At 44.6% G+C, this 13,483-nt stretch overlaps 1 protein-coding gene across 5 annotated transcripts in view; it reads left to right on the top strand.

Moving 5' to 3' along the window:
- The window catches only part of NCOA6 (nuclear receptor coactivator 6), a 41,344-nt gene extending 29,127 nt beyond the window's left edge, over window positions 1-12,217 (top strand). For 2 of the 5 annotated variants that reach the window (XM_052683679.1, XM_052683684.1), the window contains 4 exons: window positions 3,938-4,006; window positions 5,962-5,998; window positions 8,649-8,797; window positions 11,618-12,217. In XM_052683679.1, coding sequence (XP_052539639.1) covers window positions 3,938-4,006; window positions 5,962-5,998; window positions 8,649-8,797; window positions 11,618-11,664 — 302 coding nt within the window. In that variant the 3' untranslated portion in view covers window positions 11,665-12,217. Of the gene's footprint in view, window positions 1-158; window positions 3,751-3,937; window positions 4,007-5,961; window positions 5,999-6,989; window positions 7,396-8,319; window positions 8,798-11,617 lie in introns of those variants that run through there. The other 3 variants (XM_052683682.1, XM_052683680.1, XM_052683683.1) reach the window with 3 other exon arrangements.
- Window positions 12,218-13,483: the final 1,266 nt, after the last annotated feature.

Below are 13,483 nucleotides of genomic sequence, written 5' to 3'. Positions count from 1 at the left end.
TAAAGCTATTCCCCCTTGTCCTGTTGCTATCACACATGTTAAAAGTCTCTCCCCTTCCTGCTTATAAGCTCCCCTCAAGTACTGGAAGGCCACAATGAGGTCTCAGTGGAGTCTTTTCCAAGTTAAACAAGTCCACCTCCCTCAACCTTTCTTCGTAGGAGGTGCTCCTGTGAAGGAGTGGTGCCCCTTCCTTCTATGATGTCATCTGCAAACTTTTGAGGGTACGCTTGATCTTATCATCTGTGTCATTGATGATGTTCAAGAGCACTGGTCCCGGGATAGATCCGTGGAGGACAACCACTGATCACAGGCCTCCACTTGGACATAGGGCCATTGACCACGACCCTCTGGCTACGACCATCCAACCAATTCTTTATCCACCAAATAGTCCAGCCTTCAAATTCATATCTCTGCAATTTAGAGATAAGGACGTGGCGTGGGACCATGTTGAAGGCCTTGCAGAAATCCAGGTAGACAACGTCTGCTTCCCTTCCTTTCCTTCCTGTCCACTGATGTTGTCACTCAATCACAGAAGGCAACCAGATTGGTCAGACGCAGGCTGTGCTTCGTGAAGCTGTGCTGGCTGTCTCGGATCACCTTCTCAGCTTGCATGTGCCTTAAGATCTCTTTTAGGAGGATCCACTCCATGACCTTCCCAGCCACGGACATAAAGCTCACCAGCCTGTTGTTTCCTGGGTCTTCTTTTCTCCCTTTATTAAAAATGGAAGTGATGTTTTCTTTTTTCTGGTTACCAGGAACCTTGCTTAACAGCCGTGACTTTTCAAATATGATGGCGAGACACTTGGCAACTGCATCAGCCAGCTCCTTCAGAGCCCTAGGATGCGTGTTGTCTGGCCCCACAGACTTGCACACATTCAGCTTCGTGAGGTGGTTTCAGACTTGCTCCAGTCTTACAATGAGAGGGATTTTGTTCACCTGAGCCCTGCCTAGAAGTTCAGGAACACAAGAGGCACGGGAAGCCTGACTGGGAATGAAGACCAAGGCCAAGAATCTTTAAGTACCTCAACCTTCTCTGTACCTGAAGAAGCCAGTTCTTTCTCTCATTTATCAGAATGGGTATGCGCTCTGTTGTTTTCTAAGACCAATGTATCTCCAGTCTTTTAAGACCCTTCTTGTTATTTTTTACATCACTTGCCAAGTGGAATTCCATCTATGCTTGAATTTTCTTGATGCCATCTCTGCACATCTGTATAGTATCCCTATACTCTTTCCAGGCCGTCCATCCCCGCTTCCACTGCTTATATTATTCCTTCTTTTCCTTCAATTTTACCGTTCCCCTTTGCTCGGCCATGCTGATTTTCTGTCTCCTCTCCCTGATTTCTTCTGCTGGAGGATGGAGAGCTCTTGTGCTCTCAGAAAGGTATCCTTGAAGTGCTGCCAACTCTGTTCTATTCCTTTGTCCCTAAGGGCAGTTTCCTGTGGGATCTCTTCCAGTAATTCCTTAAACAGCCTGAAGTTCACTCTGCTGAAGTTCAGGACCCTGACGACTCTTTGCCCAGCCCGCATTCTTTGAGATCCTGAACTCAACCAAAGCGTGGCAGCTACATCCCAGGCTGCTTCCAGTCGGAACCTCTTTAATGATTTCTTCTGTTTTGGTGAGCCCCAGATGCAGTAATACTTCAGTGCTGGTTGGCCTGTCCGATGCCTGAACCAGGAATTATGTCATCAGCACACCCCAGGAGTCTCTTGGGTTGTTCACAGCCCGCTCTGCTGCTTTGCCATCAGACATTCAAGTGGTTGAAATCTCCCACCAGGATAAGAGCCTGTGAGAGCGGTGGCTCTTGGAGCTGACGCACGAAGGCCTCATCCACAGGCTGTGTCTGTTCAGGTGCCCATAGCAGACCCAGCCACCAGATGTCCTTTATTGGTCCGGTCCCATATTTTCACCCACCAGCTCTCTGCATGAGCACGGCTGTTTCCCAGAGGCAGCTCTTTGTACTCTGTCCGCCTCTTAACACAGAGGGCGATGCCCCTGCCCCTCCTACCTTGTCTGTCTTTTCTGAAAAGCCTGTTGCCCTCAATCATAGTATTCCAGTTGTACGAATGAACCCAACACGTTTCTTGATTGCACCACGGCTTCCATCCCCTCCTGCTGATTTCCCCTGCTGCACACATCTGTGCAGAGGCAGCTCTGCTGGGCTATTGGCCTCACTGCCTTTTTGGAGGAGCCCTTGCAAAAATCTCTGGGGGAAATCTGAGGTGTTCCCCCACAGCTTCCTGAAGTGGCAGTGTTCCCTGATTCTTCTCTGTGCATCAGGAATACGTTCCCTGCACCCATCGAATCTAATTTAAAGCTCTAGTAATGAGCCCTGCCAGCTTGCCCCTCCTGGTCAGGTGTATGGATCTGCTTTGGTCTTCTCAGAGTCCTTTAACATTTATAATTTACTTAAATATATAGACTTAATTCTGATATTGGGTATTAATCCTATTAATACAAGTTCCCTCCAATGGGAACCTTCATCTTCTAGGGAAATAGCTGAACTCTAGCAAAACAAGTAAATAAATAAATTATGCACAGGGAAAAATGAAAATGTTCTTTTCAGAGAGATACTTAGAAGTTCAATTATGTCTCAATTGTGTGTTCTAACAGAAAATCTCCTCATTTCTACCTTGTTTCCTTTATAATTTTACTTTTAGCATTGACAGACTTTATTCATGACATCACTGCTTGCTCTTGATGCCGTTTTAACCTGTTGGAAGCAATGTGGAAATAAGCCATCACTCTTAAAGTAATTTGAATATCCATTGTGCTTTATATTGTCAGTTTAGACAAGGATTTTATCTTTTGGAAGACAAAAGCATGGAAAATAGGTCCCACATAAATCAGTGCAAATGAGCTTCAATTTAAGCCTAAATTTTCCCTGTGGCTCGTTGTGTGCCGTAGCTGTATGCTGCCAGAAGGTGGAAATGCTGCCTTTGAGTTTCACAGAAGGAATTATGCTTTCTTAGAAGAAAAAGTTATTGGCAGGAGCAGCGTGATGTAAGTCTGTACAGCAGTCTCAAAGCAGGAAGCAGTGATAGCACTTTCCAAATGCTCTCACTGCTTCTTGGTGTGTAAGAAAAAAATAGATGTCCCTACCTTCAGCATCAGTAGTGGGGATTCATTTATTCTCAAGGCTGAAGCAAGCTGTTCCGACTGCAGAGGGCTGCGTTCTCTTCAGATGTGGGACAGTGATGTAGGCATCTGAATGTACGTGTGTTTTTACAAATGGAAAGAATATTCTTTATCTAAATTGGAACCCTTATGTGTCTGTGTTCTTGCTAAGTTCATGATCACACCCAAAAGAAGACTGGAAGGCATTTGTGTAACAGGTATTGGTTTATTATATTATTTTTAACAAGGCAACCTAAAAAAAATGTCGAGTCATGATATCGTTTTGACTAAGGACATCCTGGGAGCCTCTGGGAGCAGCTTGCACTTCTGCATGTTAATTGAAGGTGATGGTATCCATTCACTAACAACGATGCTGTTTTTCCTCAAGACTTCTGCTGAAACGAGCGTGAAGCTGAGGGATGCAAAACAGAGACCTCTTTTAGGTCTCTCTTTAGTTTCTTGGTCCAGTGGCAAAACACTGCCCTTAAAAGTACACTTGATGATATTTAGCTGCATCACTTAAGTGTTTTGGGAAAACCTGCTTGGGGTAGGTTGGCTGATGGTTTTAGGTGTGAGAGGTTTTTGTTGTTTGTTTTTAAACTGAGGAGCTGGAAGTTTTTTTTTTGGGGGGGGGGGGGGGGGGGGCGGAGGGGGGGGAAGAATAGAATACGGATTACAACAATTCTGTCTGTAAATGTAAAAATGAAGTAAGTTGGAAGATGCCTTGTTCTGTAAAAGCAGCCCAATTGCTGCTTTTACAGCAAAAAAAATCTTGTGACTCCGTTTGAAAATAATGGTTTTTCCCCTCCACTTCTGTTCTAGCATCCTCTCAACATTTAACGCAGAAAAAAAGTTCAGTTGCCACAACAGAAAGTACTGTTCAAAGAACAGGTAAATTTTCCTTTGGAAAAGCAGAATGTAGGTGACCTAAGCTCATTATGTTTCTAACTGAAAATGGTAAATCATGAATAGGCTTGCTAGTTTGGCTTTTTTTTTTAATTTATTTTTTTATTTTTATCTGGGGGGATTGTTTTCTTTTATTATACATGTTGTGCCTTAGAAGTTTCCAAAGCTTCGTTGGAGCACAAGTAGGAGGGTGAAGAAAGCAAGGAAGAAATCACCAAGGCAGCTTTTAGATCTCAGTCGCAGTTGTAGAAGGCTGGATTCACAGTGATGCACTCAGCATGTCTGAGCTTTGAAGTTTTAAGGACAAATAGGAGTTTTTCTTGTTGTGTAGGACGCTTCTGAAAATATTTCCCAAAGCAGTACTGGGAGGTTAATTTTTACAGTTCTAATCCTTTGTTCATTTATTTATCTTTCCATTCAAAGCTTTTAAAGAGCACTCTGCATTGTTTCAGGGATGGAGCTGTGGCAGATCACAGAATCATAGAGTGCTTTGGGTTGGAAGAGACCTTTAAGACCACCTAGTTCCAACCCAAAGGTGACTTTTTGTTGTTGCCATCTATTATCATATACATCAATCCTACAGTGTTTTATGAAAGTAATTCCTAAGATGAATGAGGAAAATGGGCAGATGTGAAGTTGGACATGAGAAGTGCCATTTCCATCACTTTGCTGTGTGTAGCATGATTAGAAGTAAAGCTTGAGAGAAGTAAAAATTGTCCTCGGTTGCTTTCATCAAGCTCCCTTCTCGAGGAGTGCACACACCCTGCCAGGGTGCCATGGGTCTCCTCGCACTGGCACACGTGTAGCCGTGTGTGCAGCCACAGAGTTCCTGCTCAGGAAGGGAAAGCACTGGTCTGACTGATTTTTGCTGTGGCTGTTCTGCCTACTCACGTTTCGGTAGAAAGAAAGAGCAACTTTTTCTTCCTCGTTCTATTTTTCTTACTGAGATGAGTTTTTGGGCACAGTTACGTACAGTTTTGCTGAAGAATCTCATGTTCCATAACAGGGCTAGGGTTGTTCTCTGACTCTTTTCGTGGCTTTGTTCCTTGTGTGCGTTACAGAAAATGTGGAGCGCTGAATTGATCTTAAAGACAAAGCCACTGCCACAAACACTGAAAGTTAAAGGTGAGGTGGAGGCCAGCACAGGCAGTGCAGTCATTAAACAGCAAGCTAAGATAGTGCATTTCAGTGATAATCTCTAGATCAGTTGCAGTTTCTCACAAGAGGCTCAGTGATCAGGTAGAGGTAGTCCATCTCAGCAAAATGGTAGATATGGGGGTAATTAAAAGATGGACAATTAAATTAATTAAAAAAAAAAAAGGATTGGAAATATGACATGACATAAATCACTGCTGCTGTGAACAGTCAAAGGAAAAGCAGAGTTATTTATGATATCACTAGGAGGGAGGAGGAAGGCAGAGCACAGTGAGCACAAAAGCAGTCTCCACCTCAGCAGAAGTGTAGCTGGGCTTCAGAAGTGTGTGTTCCTTCTGCACCTCCCTACAAAATTCGTTAGGAGATGCTGCTTTCAGGTGGTTGTGTTAAAGAGAAATGTTTGTCAGTTGTACGGTAGATTCGGATCAGTATTTTTAAGTTTTAAAACAATAAAAATGTAGAAGCCTTGAAAGGAATAAGCCGACTAACATAGAATTTATAAGGGAGAGGACTGTAATTCTTATTAGAAAGTTTATCTGCAGTTTCTTTCTGCAGGAGTTAAAAGAAACCTTTCCTTTTTGCAGCTGGTGCAGGCCCTCATCAGAGCACTGCCTGATGTCTGCCTCATTGGATGCATTAGATGGGTTTGCTTTGAGAGTAACAGTAGACAAGAGACACTTAATGGTCAGATGTAATGAGTAATGAGAGAACTGTGAAATAGCCATGCCTTGTTAGCAAGTATGTACTTCTACAGCGGGCCTAAAAACTATCTTTTTCTCTTGTAGAACTTGAAACAAATGCTCCAGTAGTTGCTGGTCAAAGGTAAGGAGATAGTTTATATAGATTCAGAATAGATACAGCTTCATGCAGGGAAGTCCTTTTCTCTTTGCTTCAATTGCACAAATTAAAATATATATACGTATATATATATATATATCTCTTCTGCTGTGGTTATTCACTTTCTTTGCCAAACCTTTTCTTCCCTACTCAGGAATTCTACTAGGAAACTGTTCCAAAATGTGACTGAAATGCAGAATTTAAGATAGCTTTCTCCCAAGTCTGTCTTCATGCTCTGGGCAGTTTCCTCCTGTTTGCTCAGCCCCTTCCACATCCTGGAGGGGTCTTGGTGCTTCTAGCGTTTGGTATTTTCTGAGGACAAATTAAAAATGCAACCCCAGAAGCCTGCAGAACAGCTGTTGGGAATTTTTGTTTTCTGAAAGTAGGACTTTGTAAAGGCTTTCTTTTTCTTGTTACAGCTGATATGTGCCTTAGTTACTGTTTTCTGCAGATTTCCTCTGTTTTCCTGTTGATGCTTTGCTGAAACCTGATAGGAAAGCTTGACAGAAACTTTGTCTTGTCCTAGTTAAGACTTTTGATAATTAAAGAGTAAATTTTGAATGGTTGTGTTCTGTCAGAAGAAAATAGCATCTTCAAGATCAGTTTCTGTTAATTCTAAAACTACCTGGCTCTTGCACTCAGATGTCAAGGAACAAATAAGAGTCTCAGATGCTCTCAGATGCTCTGGCAGCTCTGATGTCAAACCTGTAAGATTTCTTTGGTAGCTGCTGGTACCACTGGCTGTGGTCTTGGTGCTGCCCTGCTCAAAGGGAAGTGGTACCAGAAGTGGGGTTAATGGTGCAGCTTGCTTCAGCCCATCAGGAAATGAAGCGGGTAAGGGAGGGAAAGCAATGCACTTTCTCATATCAGGAAAGACTGCGAATCAAACGTCTGCCTCGTTTACCTTCACATGGGCTGGGACCTTTCCAGAGTTGTATCAAGGACAGACCGGAAGGCTGATGGTTTTTTTTTTTAGGATAGAGCTTTTCTACTAAGCTGAAGGTGAGACAGTTGGCACATGAGAGGATTCTCCGTATTTGACTGTCATTCAGTACATCCAATTATCTCAAGTACATTTCTGTTTCGATTTTTCTGTACTGATGCTTTTTCTGGAAAGAAGGAAAGTGTTCAGAGAGGGGTAAAGTCTGGTGGTGTCTGATATTCACGGGGGCCAGCTCCAGCCCCAGGTGGCGTGGTACATGACACACCTTGGAGGAGCTGTGCAGCGTGCAGAGCACTAGAAATCCTTTACTTGGGCCAACTTCAGTTCCTTCTGAAACCAGAAAACCAGAGGAGAGTTGTTGTTCCCCAGAGAGCAATCCAAGTCAATGGATGCTTATTTGAACTCTCCAGCTGTTTTCTCCAGTAAGCAAACTGCAGCACCTCCAGGTAGCCCTGGAAGCAATTGGCCGTTGTTGCTTACTGGTTCCCTCCTGGAAGACCAGTCCTGTGACCTGACTGCCCATACTGATGACTTGTGGGGAAATTGCTTTCAATGTTTATTTTGTATCTGACAATCCATGTGCTTCCATATTCTCCTTTACTCTGTTTACCTGCTTGAGAATGTGATTGATTGTCTTTCCTTAGATTGGCCACGTGTGTTTTGTTTCAGCTGTTACTTAAAACTGCAAATCTCTGTAGTCGTTTCTTTCTCATAAAGTAGAGCTTCCTCTGAAATATCGGCACTGTAGGACCTCTGTAATGCACAGGCCTGCTTTGTGTTTCCCACCAGTTCTCTGATTAAGGCATCCTTTTGTGAAATCTTGCAAGTAGCAGAAGAAGGGCATGAAAGGAGTTTTCGTTCTTCTTTTCTATTATCAGCAGATTTATTTATTTGCTCAGTCGCTTGCCTTTTAATTCACAGAAGATACGTTTAGCTTAATATTCAGGAGCTACATAGTCATCAGAAATTGTCTGGCATTAATAATTTAAAGAGAAGCCCAGTTGCTAGGGTGAGTTTGCAGGGCAAATACTAATAAAGCATAAGTGGAGTTTAATTACAACACATTACACTCCAAATGTTGTCTCAGCAACAAGAAACATGGATTTCCACACTGCCTACTGTTTCCACGGCCTATTACTGTTCCTTATAACAGAAGTATGCCATAAACATCAGTAAAGTTTTAAATAATCTTTACGCTTTCTATTACGTGAAGAAATGATGTAGATCAGGTAGCAGAGTCCTTTTAGTAGAAACAAGAGCTGGCAATTAAGGGTTCGTAATTCCTCCTTATGTTCACCTGCAATTTCAACTCTGTATTCCCATATCATAGCAGTCTCTAATGTAACTTGTTTGCTTTTCCTAGACTTCAGTAATGGTGGCACCTGTGGAAAACAGAGCAGACAATTTATAATGCATCTAATTTCTTGGTCTTCTAATGTTGAAAATATTCTCTTTGAGGACTTCTCAATTCTGTATCCTCTGATAATTTTTAATAGAAATGGACTATACTCTGGCTTACTCAGGTCATTCTTCATCTGATAAAACTTCTGGTATCTCTAGCATTTCATACCTTCAGTGCTAATAGTCCGGAACTGGTACCTGTGTCGGTCCATCCTTCAGCTTGTCTGAGTTGCATAGAAATCCGTAATTCTTCTTACACTTCATCAGAAATATTTTGTCCCACTTTATTAGTAATGAGACAAAAGAGAATTGTGAAAAGTCTAAAACTCCAAGTAGAAGAAATTCAAGAACAGAGGATTCTGCCGCTTCACAGGAAACTGTAGAGAATGGACAGCGCAAGAGGTCCTCCAGACCAGCATCTGCATCCAGCACTGCAAAAGGTAAAATGCACAGCCGTCATTTCTGTGAACCGGGCAGGAAGTGAGGTGCTCCCAAAATAACCTTTCAATAACTGGCTCCTAACTGTGGTGGGTTTACAGTTTGTACCCGTTGTGTGCTTTTAACTCTGGGCTCAATGGTTTTAGACACAGGTTGGTGTTCACGTGTTTACCTACATCTGTACTGGCAGTGAATCTTGTATGGATTTCTTATTGTTACGTTTGTGGAACAGGTTTTCTGCAGTACTAATCAACAAAGTAATCGGCGAGCTTGCCTAGTTGAAGTTGAATTCTCTTTACAGAAATGTGTCATTAGTGGACTGTACTCGAGTTAAAAAGCATCGGGGCTTTTTTCCTGAACTCTGAAAGACATGAGAACAATACTGAAGTCATTCCAAGCACACGGTCAATTTCGCAAAGCCGGGTGCCTGCGTGCGGGCACACAGAGCGCTGCCCAGCTGGCAGCCTGCAAGCACACAGGGGTGCACTCACACAGCCCGGGGGTCCTTCCCAGGAGCACCCCAAGCCCTGAAGTCACAGGTGTCAGCCCCTGGTGCTGGCAGTTACCACGTGCCTTACTTCCACACGGGCTGCAGTCCTGCACAAAGCACACAGCAGCTGTGAGGTGTGCACGTTTGTTACCAGGATGCACAGTCCGTGCTGCTGCTCTGCGGTTCCAGGTAGCGGTGCCAGCTCCTCACCTGAAGGGTCAGAGCAGCTCTGATGGACGCAGGTTGTGCGAGAGGGTAGAGGAAACGTTCATCCAGTATTTTAAAGATAACTTGCAGAGCACAGAGGTATTAATACATCATCATTATAAAAAGAAGTCAAGTTGAATTCAGTAACCATTTTCCATATTGAAGATACCAAAGTTTGCTGGTAAGAGTATTTACATTTATAAGAGTTTGAGAGACTTCCAGCTGTATGTGAGCGTGCAGTGTCACGTGGAGGGCCCTCTGTGTTCTGCAGTTCTGTGCCTGCTGAATTTAATTGGAGTTCCCTCTCGTAGCAGGGTTGTGCAGAAGTCTGTATTGTAACGCTAAGTTATCTTTCATGATGTGAAGAAAAGGTTGAAAAATGTGAAGTAAATGTAAAATGATTGGGTGATACTTGGGGAGCTCAAGCCTGTCTGAAGTGTGCTGTAATGAGTGAACCTAAAGATGACAACCAGTGGCACTTCAAATTCTGAACATATGAGAACACAAAAGAGCATTAAATTGAAGCATAGCAACGCTCGTGTAGGGACTTTGTACCAACTCTGTCATTTGTTTACCTCTGTAAGGAAAATTGTTGTTTTTGAAACCTGTATGTGGAAGTACTGCAGTTCTGAGGGCTCTCCAGCAGCCTGGCTTGCTGCGTGCTGCTCCCTGCCATTGCCTTATCTCCATGCTAGCCATTGCCTACTGCAGAGCTTTGGGGAAACAAGGCGCTTCTCTGCAAGGGCACAGCATGAAGGATCAATGAGATGGAGTGTGGGAGGCAAGAAGAGGTGTGTGCCTACTGTGTTCTGTGCGTTTATTAGTGAAACATAAGTAAGGAAGCCTGTATGTTTTGTACATGGCCTCCACCTGGATGTCTGCGGTCAGTGTCCCAAGAAACTTGTTAATCCACCTTAGGAGAGTGCAGGGTTGGGAAAAAAATGACTTTTGACTTTTGAAGTAGAGACTGATTAAGGCTATTATAAAAATTAAAAAAAAGGTATTTAGGAAAAAACTTCAGCATAACAGGCAGAGAAAAGGGGTTTGGGACCAGGTGCTCCCAATGAGCACCAAGGTGTATGGGAAGGATAGGCCAGGACAGGCTCTGCTGGAGGAGCAGCAGGGAGCAGCGGTTGGAGGACAGCGCTCTGCCCACCAGGTCTGGTCCCACTGCTGGGAGCTGATACTGTGCTGGGGTTTGCAGCTGTCAGAAGGCCCTGCCAGGAAGGGCTGCCCACTGTTTGCTGTAGCTTTGGGTTTGTGAAACTTGGAGAAGTGGGTATTTTTGTAAGATAGCATTTAATAGCCGTGGAGCCGTGTCGTTGCTTTTCCATGTGAAAGGCCTTGGGGAATGTTTTCCCTTGGACTCTCAGATGCACACAGCCATAGCAGCTACTGGAAAATACTGTAAGGAGCCAAAGACACATCGCCCATGTTTCCAATGGCATTTTTAGAACATGTAAAGATGCAGATGCCCTCAGTGCTTACTCAGTGCTCTTGTCTTTGCGTTCTGAAACGGAAGCGCCGTGCCTTGCTAAGTGCACTGAAAGCACCGCCCAGTCTCGCTGTAGCCTCTGCGAGTGCTTCTGTCGTGCAGCTAAGGACTGTGCGTTGCATCCTTCTGCACGAGCTGTTTTCTGTGGATTGTGACGTGCACTGAAGACGCTTTCTGGCGCCCTGGTTCCCCGCGGGCTGGGACAAAGCGATTCCCAATCGCGTGGCGGGCGCAGAGCACAGCCTGGCTTTCCAAACAGCGCCGTCTCCAAGCCCTGTGCTCGGATCTAATCCTGCAGCCTGCGTGCGGAGCGGCGCTGTTTGCGGAGCCCTGCTGCGTGCTGTGGCTGAGCAAGGTGTGAGGTGTGGGGCTAACGCTCAAGAGCAGCCTGAGGCACACGGCTGCTGTTTGTAAGGCCGCGCCGTTGCACCAGGCGTGCGGCAGGAGCTGCAGGGCGCCCTGTGCTGCCGCAGGGCTGGCGGTGCTCGGGGTGCAGCCTGCGTCGCCAGGGGAGAGGGACCGGCCCCGAGCCCTCCCTGCTGTGATTTAGAGTGGCAAGAGGGCGATCTGCGCCTCACGTGAGTGGTTACCGACTGAGCATCCATGCTTCTTTTCTTCTCTTGATTTCAGAAACGAGTGCCAGTGCAATGCAGTCAAAAAGAAGAAAATCCAAGTAAATAACTGCATGGAAACATGAAACTTGTAAATGAGTGTGAATTTACCAATAGCGATTTTGAGCTGTGATTTTTCTTTTTTAAATAAAATTCTGTACAGTAAGTCATTTTAATATTATACTGTTCCCAATGATTTTTTTTTTTTTTTTTCCTAAAAAGCAAATAGATATAAAAACTGAATTCTTTTTAAAACCGCCTGGATTTAGAGAGTGAAGTCCAGGGTTAGCACATTAGGTTAATGTGTTTGTAAGAAATGGAAGGGGAGGGGAGATGATTGTAAATGTATTTGTTTCCACTTTTCATAAACAAATTAGAATACAGGGTTGTCATTTTTAGGTATTAAAATAACGTATTGTGCTGTTGTTTAAGTACTGTATGTGAATAGCAGTAAGAGGGTTATAAACAGACCCAATTTTGTTTGGAAATGTAAATAGTTTTATTATATAGTAGACCTGATGTATTTGTTGTAGAAACGGACCAGTGAAACAAAAATGACTTTATGGGTTTGTATAATGTGGAATCCCTCATGCTCTAAATAAATGTTATTGTCCTATAATTTGGGTTCTATTATTATTAGCAGCAGCAACAGCATCGTTCCAAACGGGAAGACCGAATGGATTATTTAGAGCCCTGGGCCTACAAGCTCCTTATATGGAGCTTCAGAAAGGAATTTGTTGAGCCACAAATGAATTAACCAGTGCAGCTGTTGTGGTGAAGCAAGAAAAAGATTCCAAGGCCGCCCTCCAGGCCCGGGCTGTGTGCAGTGAGTGCTCAGCGAGGCACCCAGCAGACAGCTCTCCCGCAGACAGGCGCCCAGCAGGAAACGGAGCCGAAAAACGCGCAGCATTTGAAGAGATCTGGAATGACTGGCCTGAAGCGTGTCTGTGTGGGGCTGCACGGCCATGGCAGCGACTGTTTGTGTGCCCTGCCAGGGAAAGTAGGTCAGCCTCTTTGTTCCAGGGAGCTCTCATGGGGAGACATGGAGGAGTGAGTCGTCTTAGATGGCGGCTCGCTTTGTGCTCCAGTGGGTGTTTATACCTTTCCATTGTGCCAATGGATTTTTTACATTTATATTTAGGAACCCATTTAAAATACATGAATTGCCAGCTGCTACCTCCTGTAATGGCAGAAATAACCTATTTGTGCACAGGTAACCAAGCAAGGCTAACTTCTCCCCTTCCTCCCTCGCTGTCAGAGCTCAGCTCCTCGCTTTCTTTGCCTCTGAGAAGCTGTTGTGGTGTGGCAGTGCTGCCTCCTCCCGAAGGCCTGGCCGTGCCCTGCTGCTCACAGCCCTGTCCTGCACCACGGTGCTCTGAGGTTGGCTGCCAGGGAAAGCATCAGCTCCTGTAAGATTTTTGTCTTTTATTTGCATGTGTGCATATTTCACGCACATGCAGTCAGTTGGAAGCCAGCTGAGTTTCTGGGGTGACCTATTTTTACTATTTCCAGCTTTCACCATTTCTTAACCTCATTTCAGTTGTCCAGCTCTCAAAATTGGTTTCATTCCCTATGTGGGATGATTGGAAGACAAAGCAGACTTGCCCCCTGCCCCTCAGAAGTCTCATTGCGTGCAGGAGGAGGGGCTGTGCTGCAGTGCTGCTGTTCACATCCTGCCCGTCTGCCCACTCCAGCATTCTCCATGTTCTGGGCCTGGCCTGGCTGCTGCCACCGCCTGCCAGTTTTGGGGGATGAAGAACTGGACAAAGTTCACAGAACTGAAGGATCGTGTTTGCAGGCAAAGTCCTTGTTCTGTGAGTAGGAAGAGGGTGAAGCCTGAAGGTATTGGTGCTACATGTGAGAAAGCGAGATCTGCTTTTGAGCT

The sequence above is a fragment of the Tympanuchus pallidicinctus genome, unplaced genomic scaffold, assembly GCF_026119805.1.
Source record: "Tympanuchus pallidicinctus isolate F22 unplaced genomic scaffold, pur_lepc_1.0 scaffold20, whole genome shotgun sequence".
NCBI lineage: Eukaryota > Metazoa > Chordata > Aves > Galliformes > Phasianidae > Tympanuchus > Tympanuchus pallidicinctus.
The sequence above is the reverse complement of the archived record's forward strand: the minus strand, read 5'-3'. Positions and strand labels throughout refer to the sequence as shown.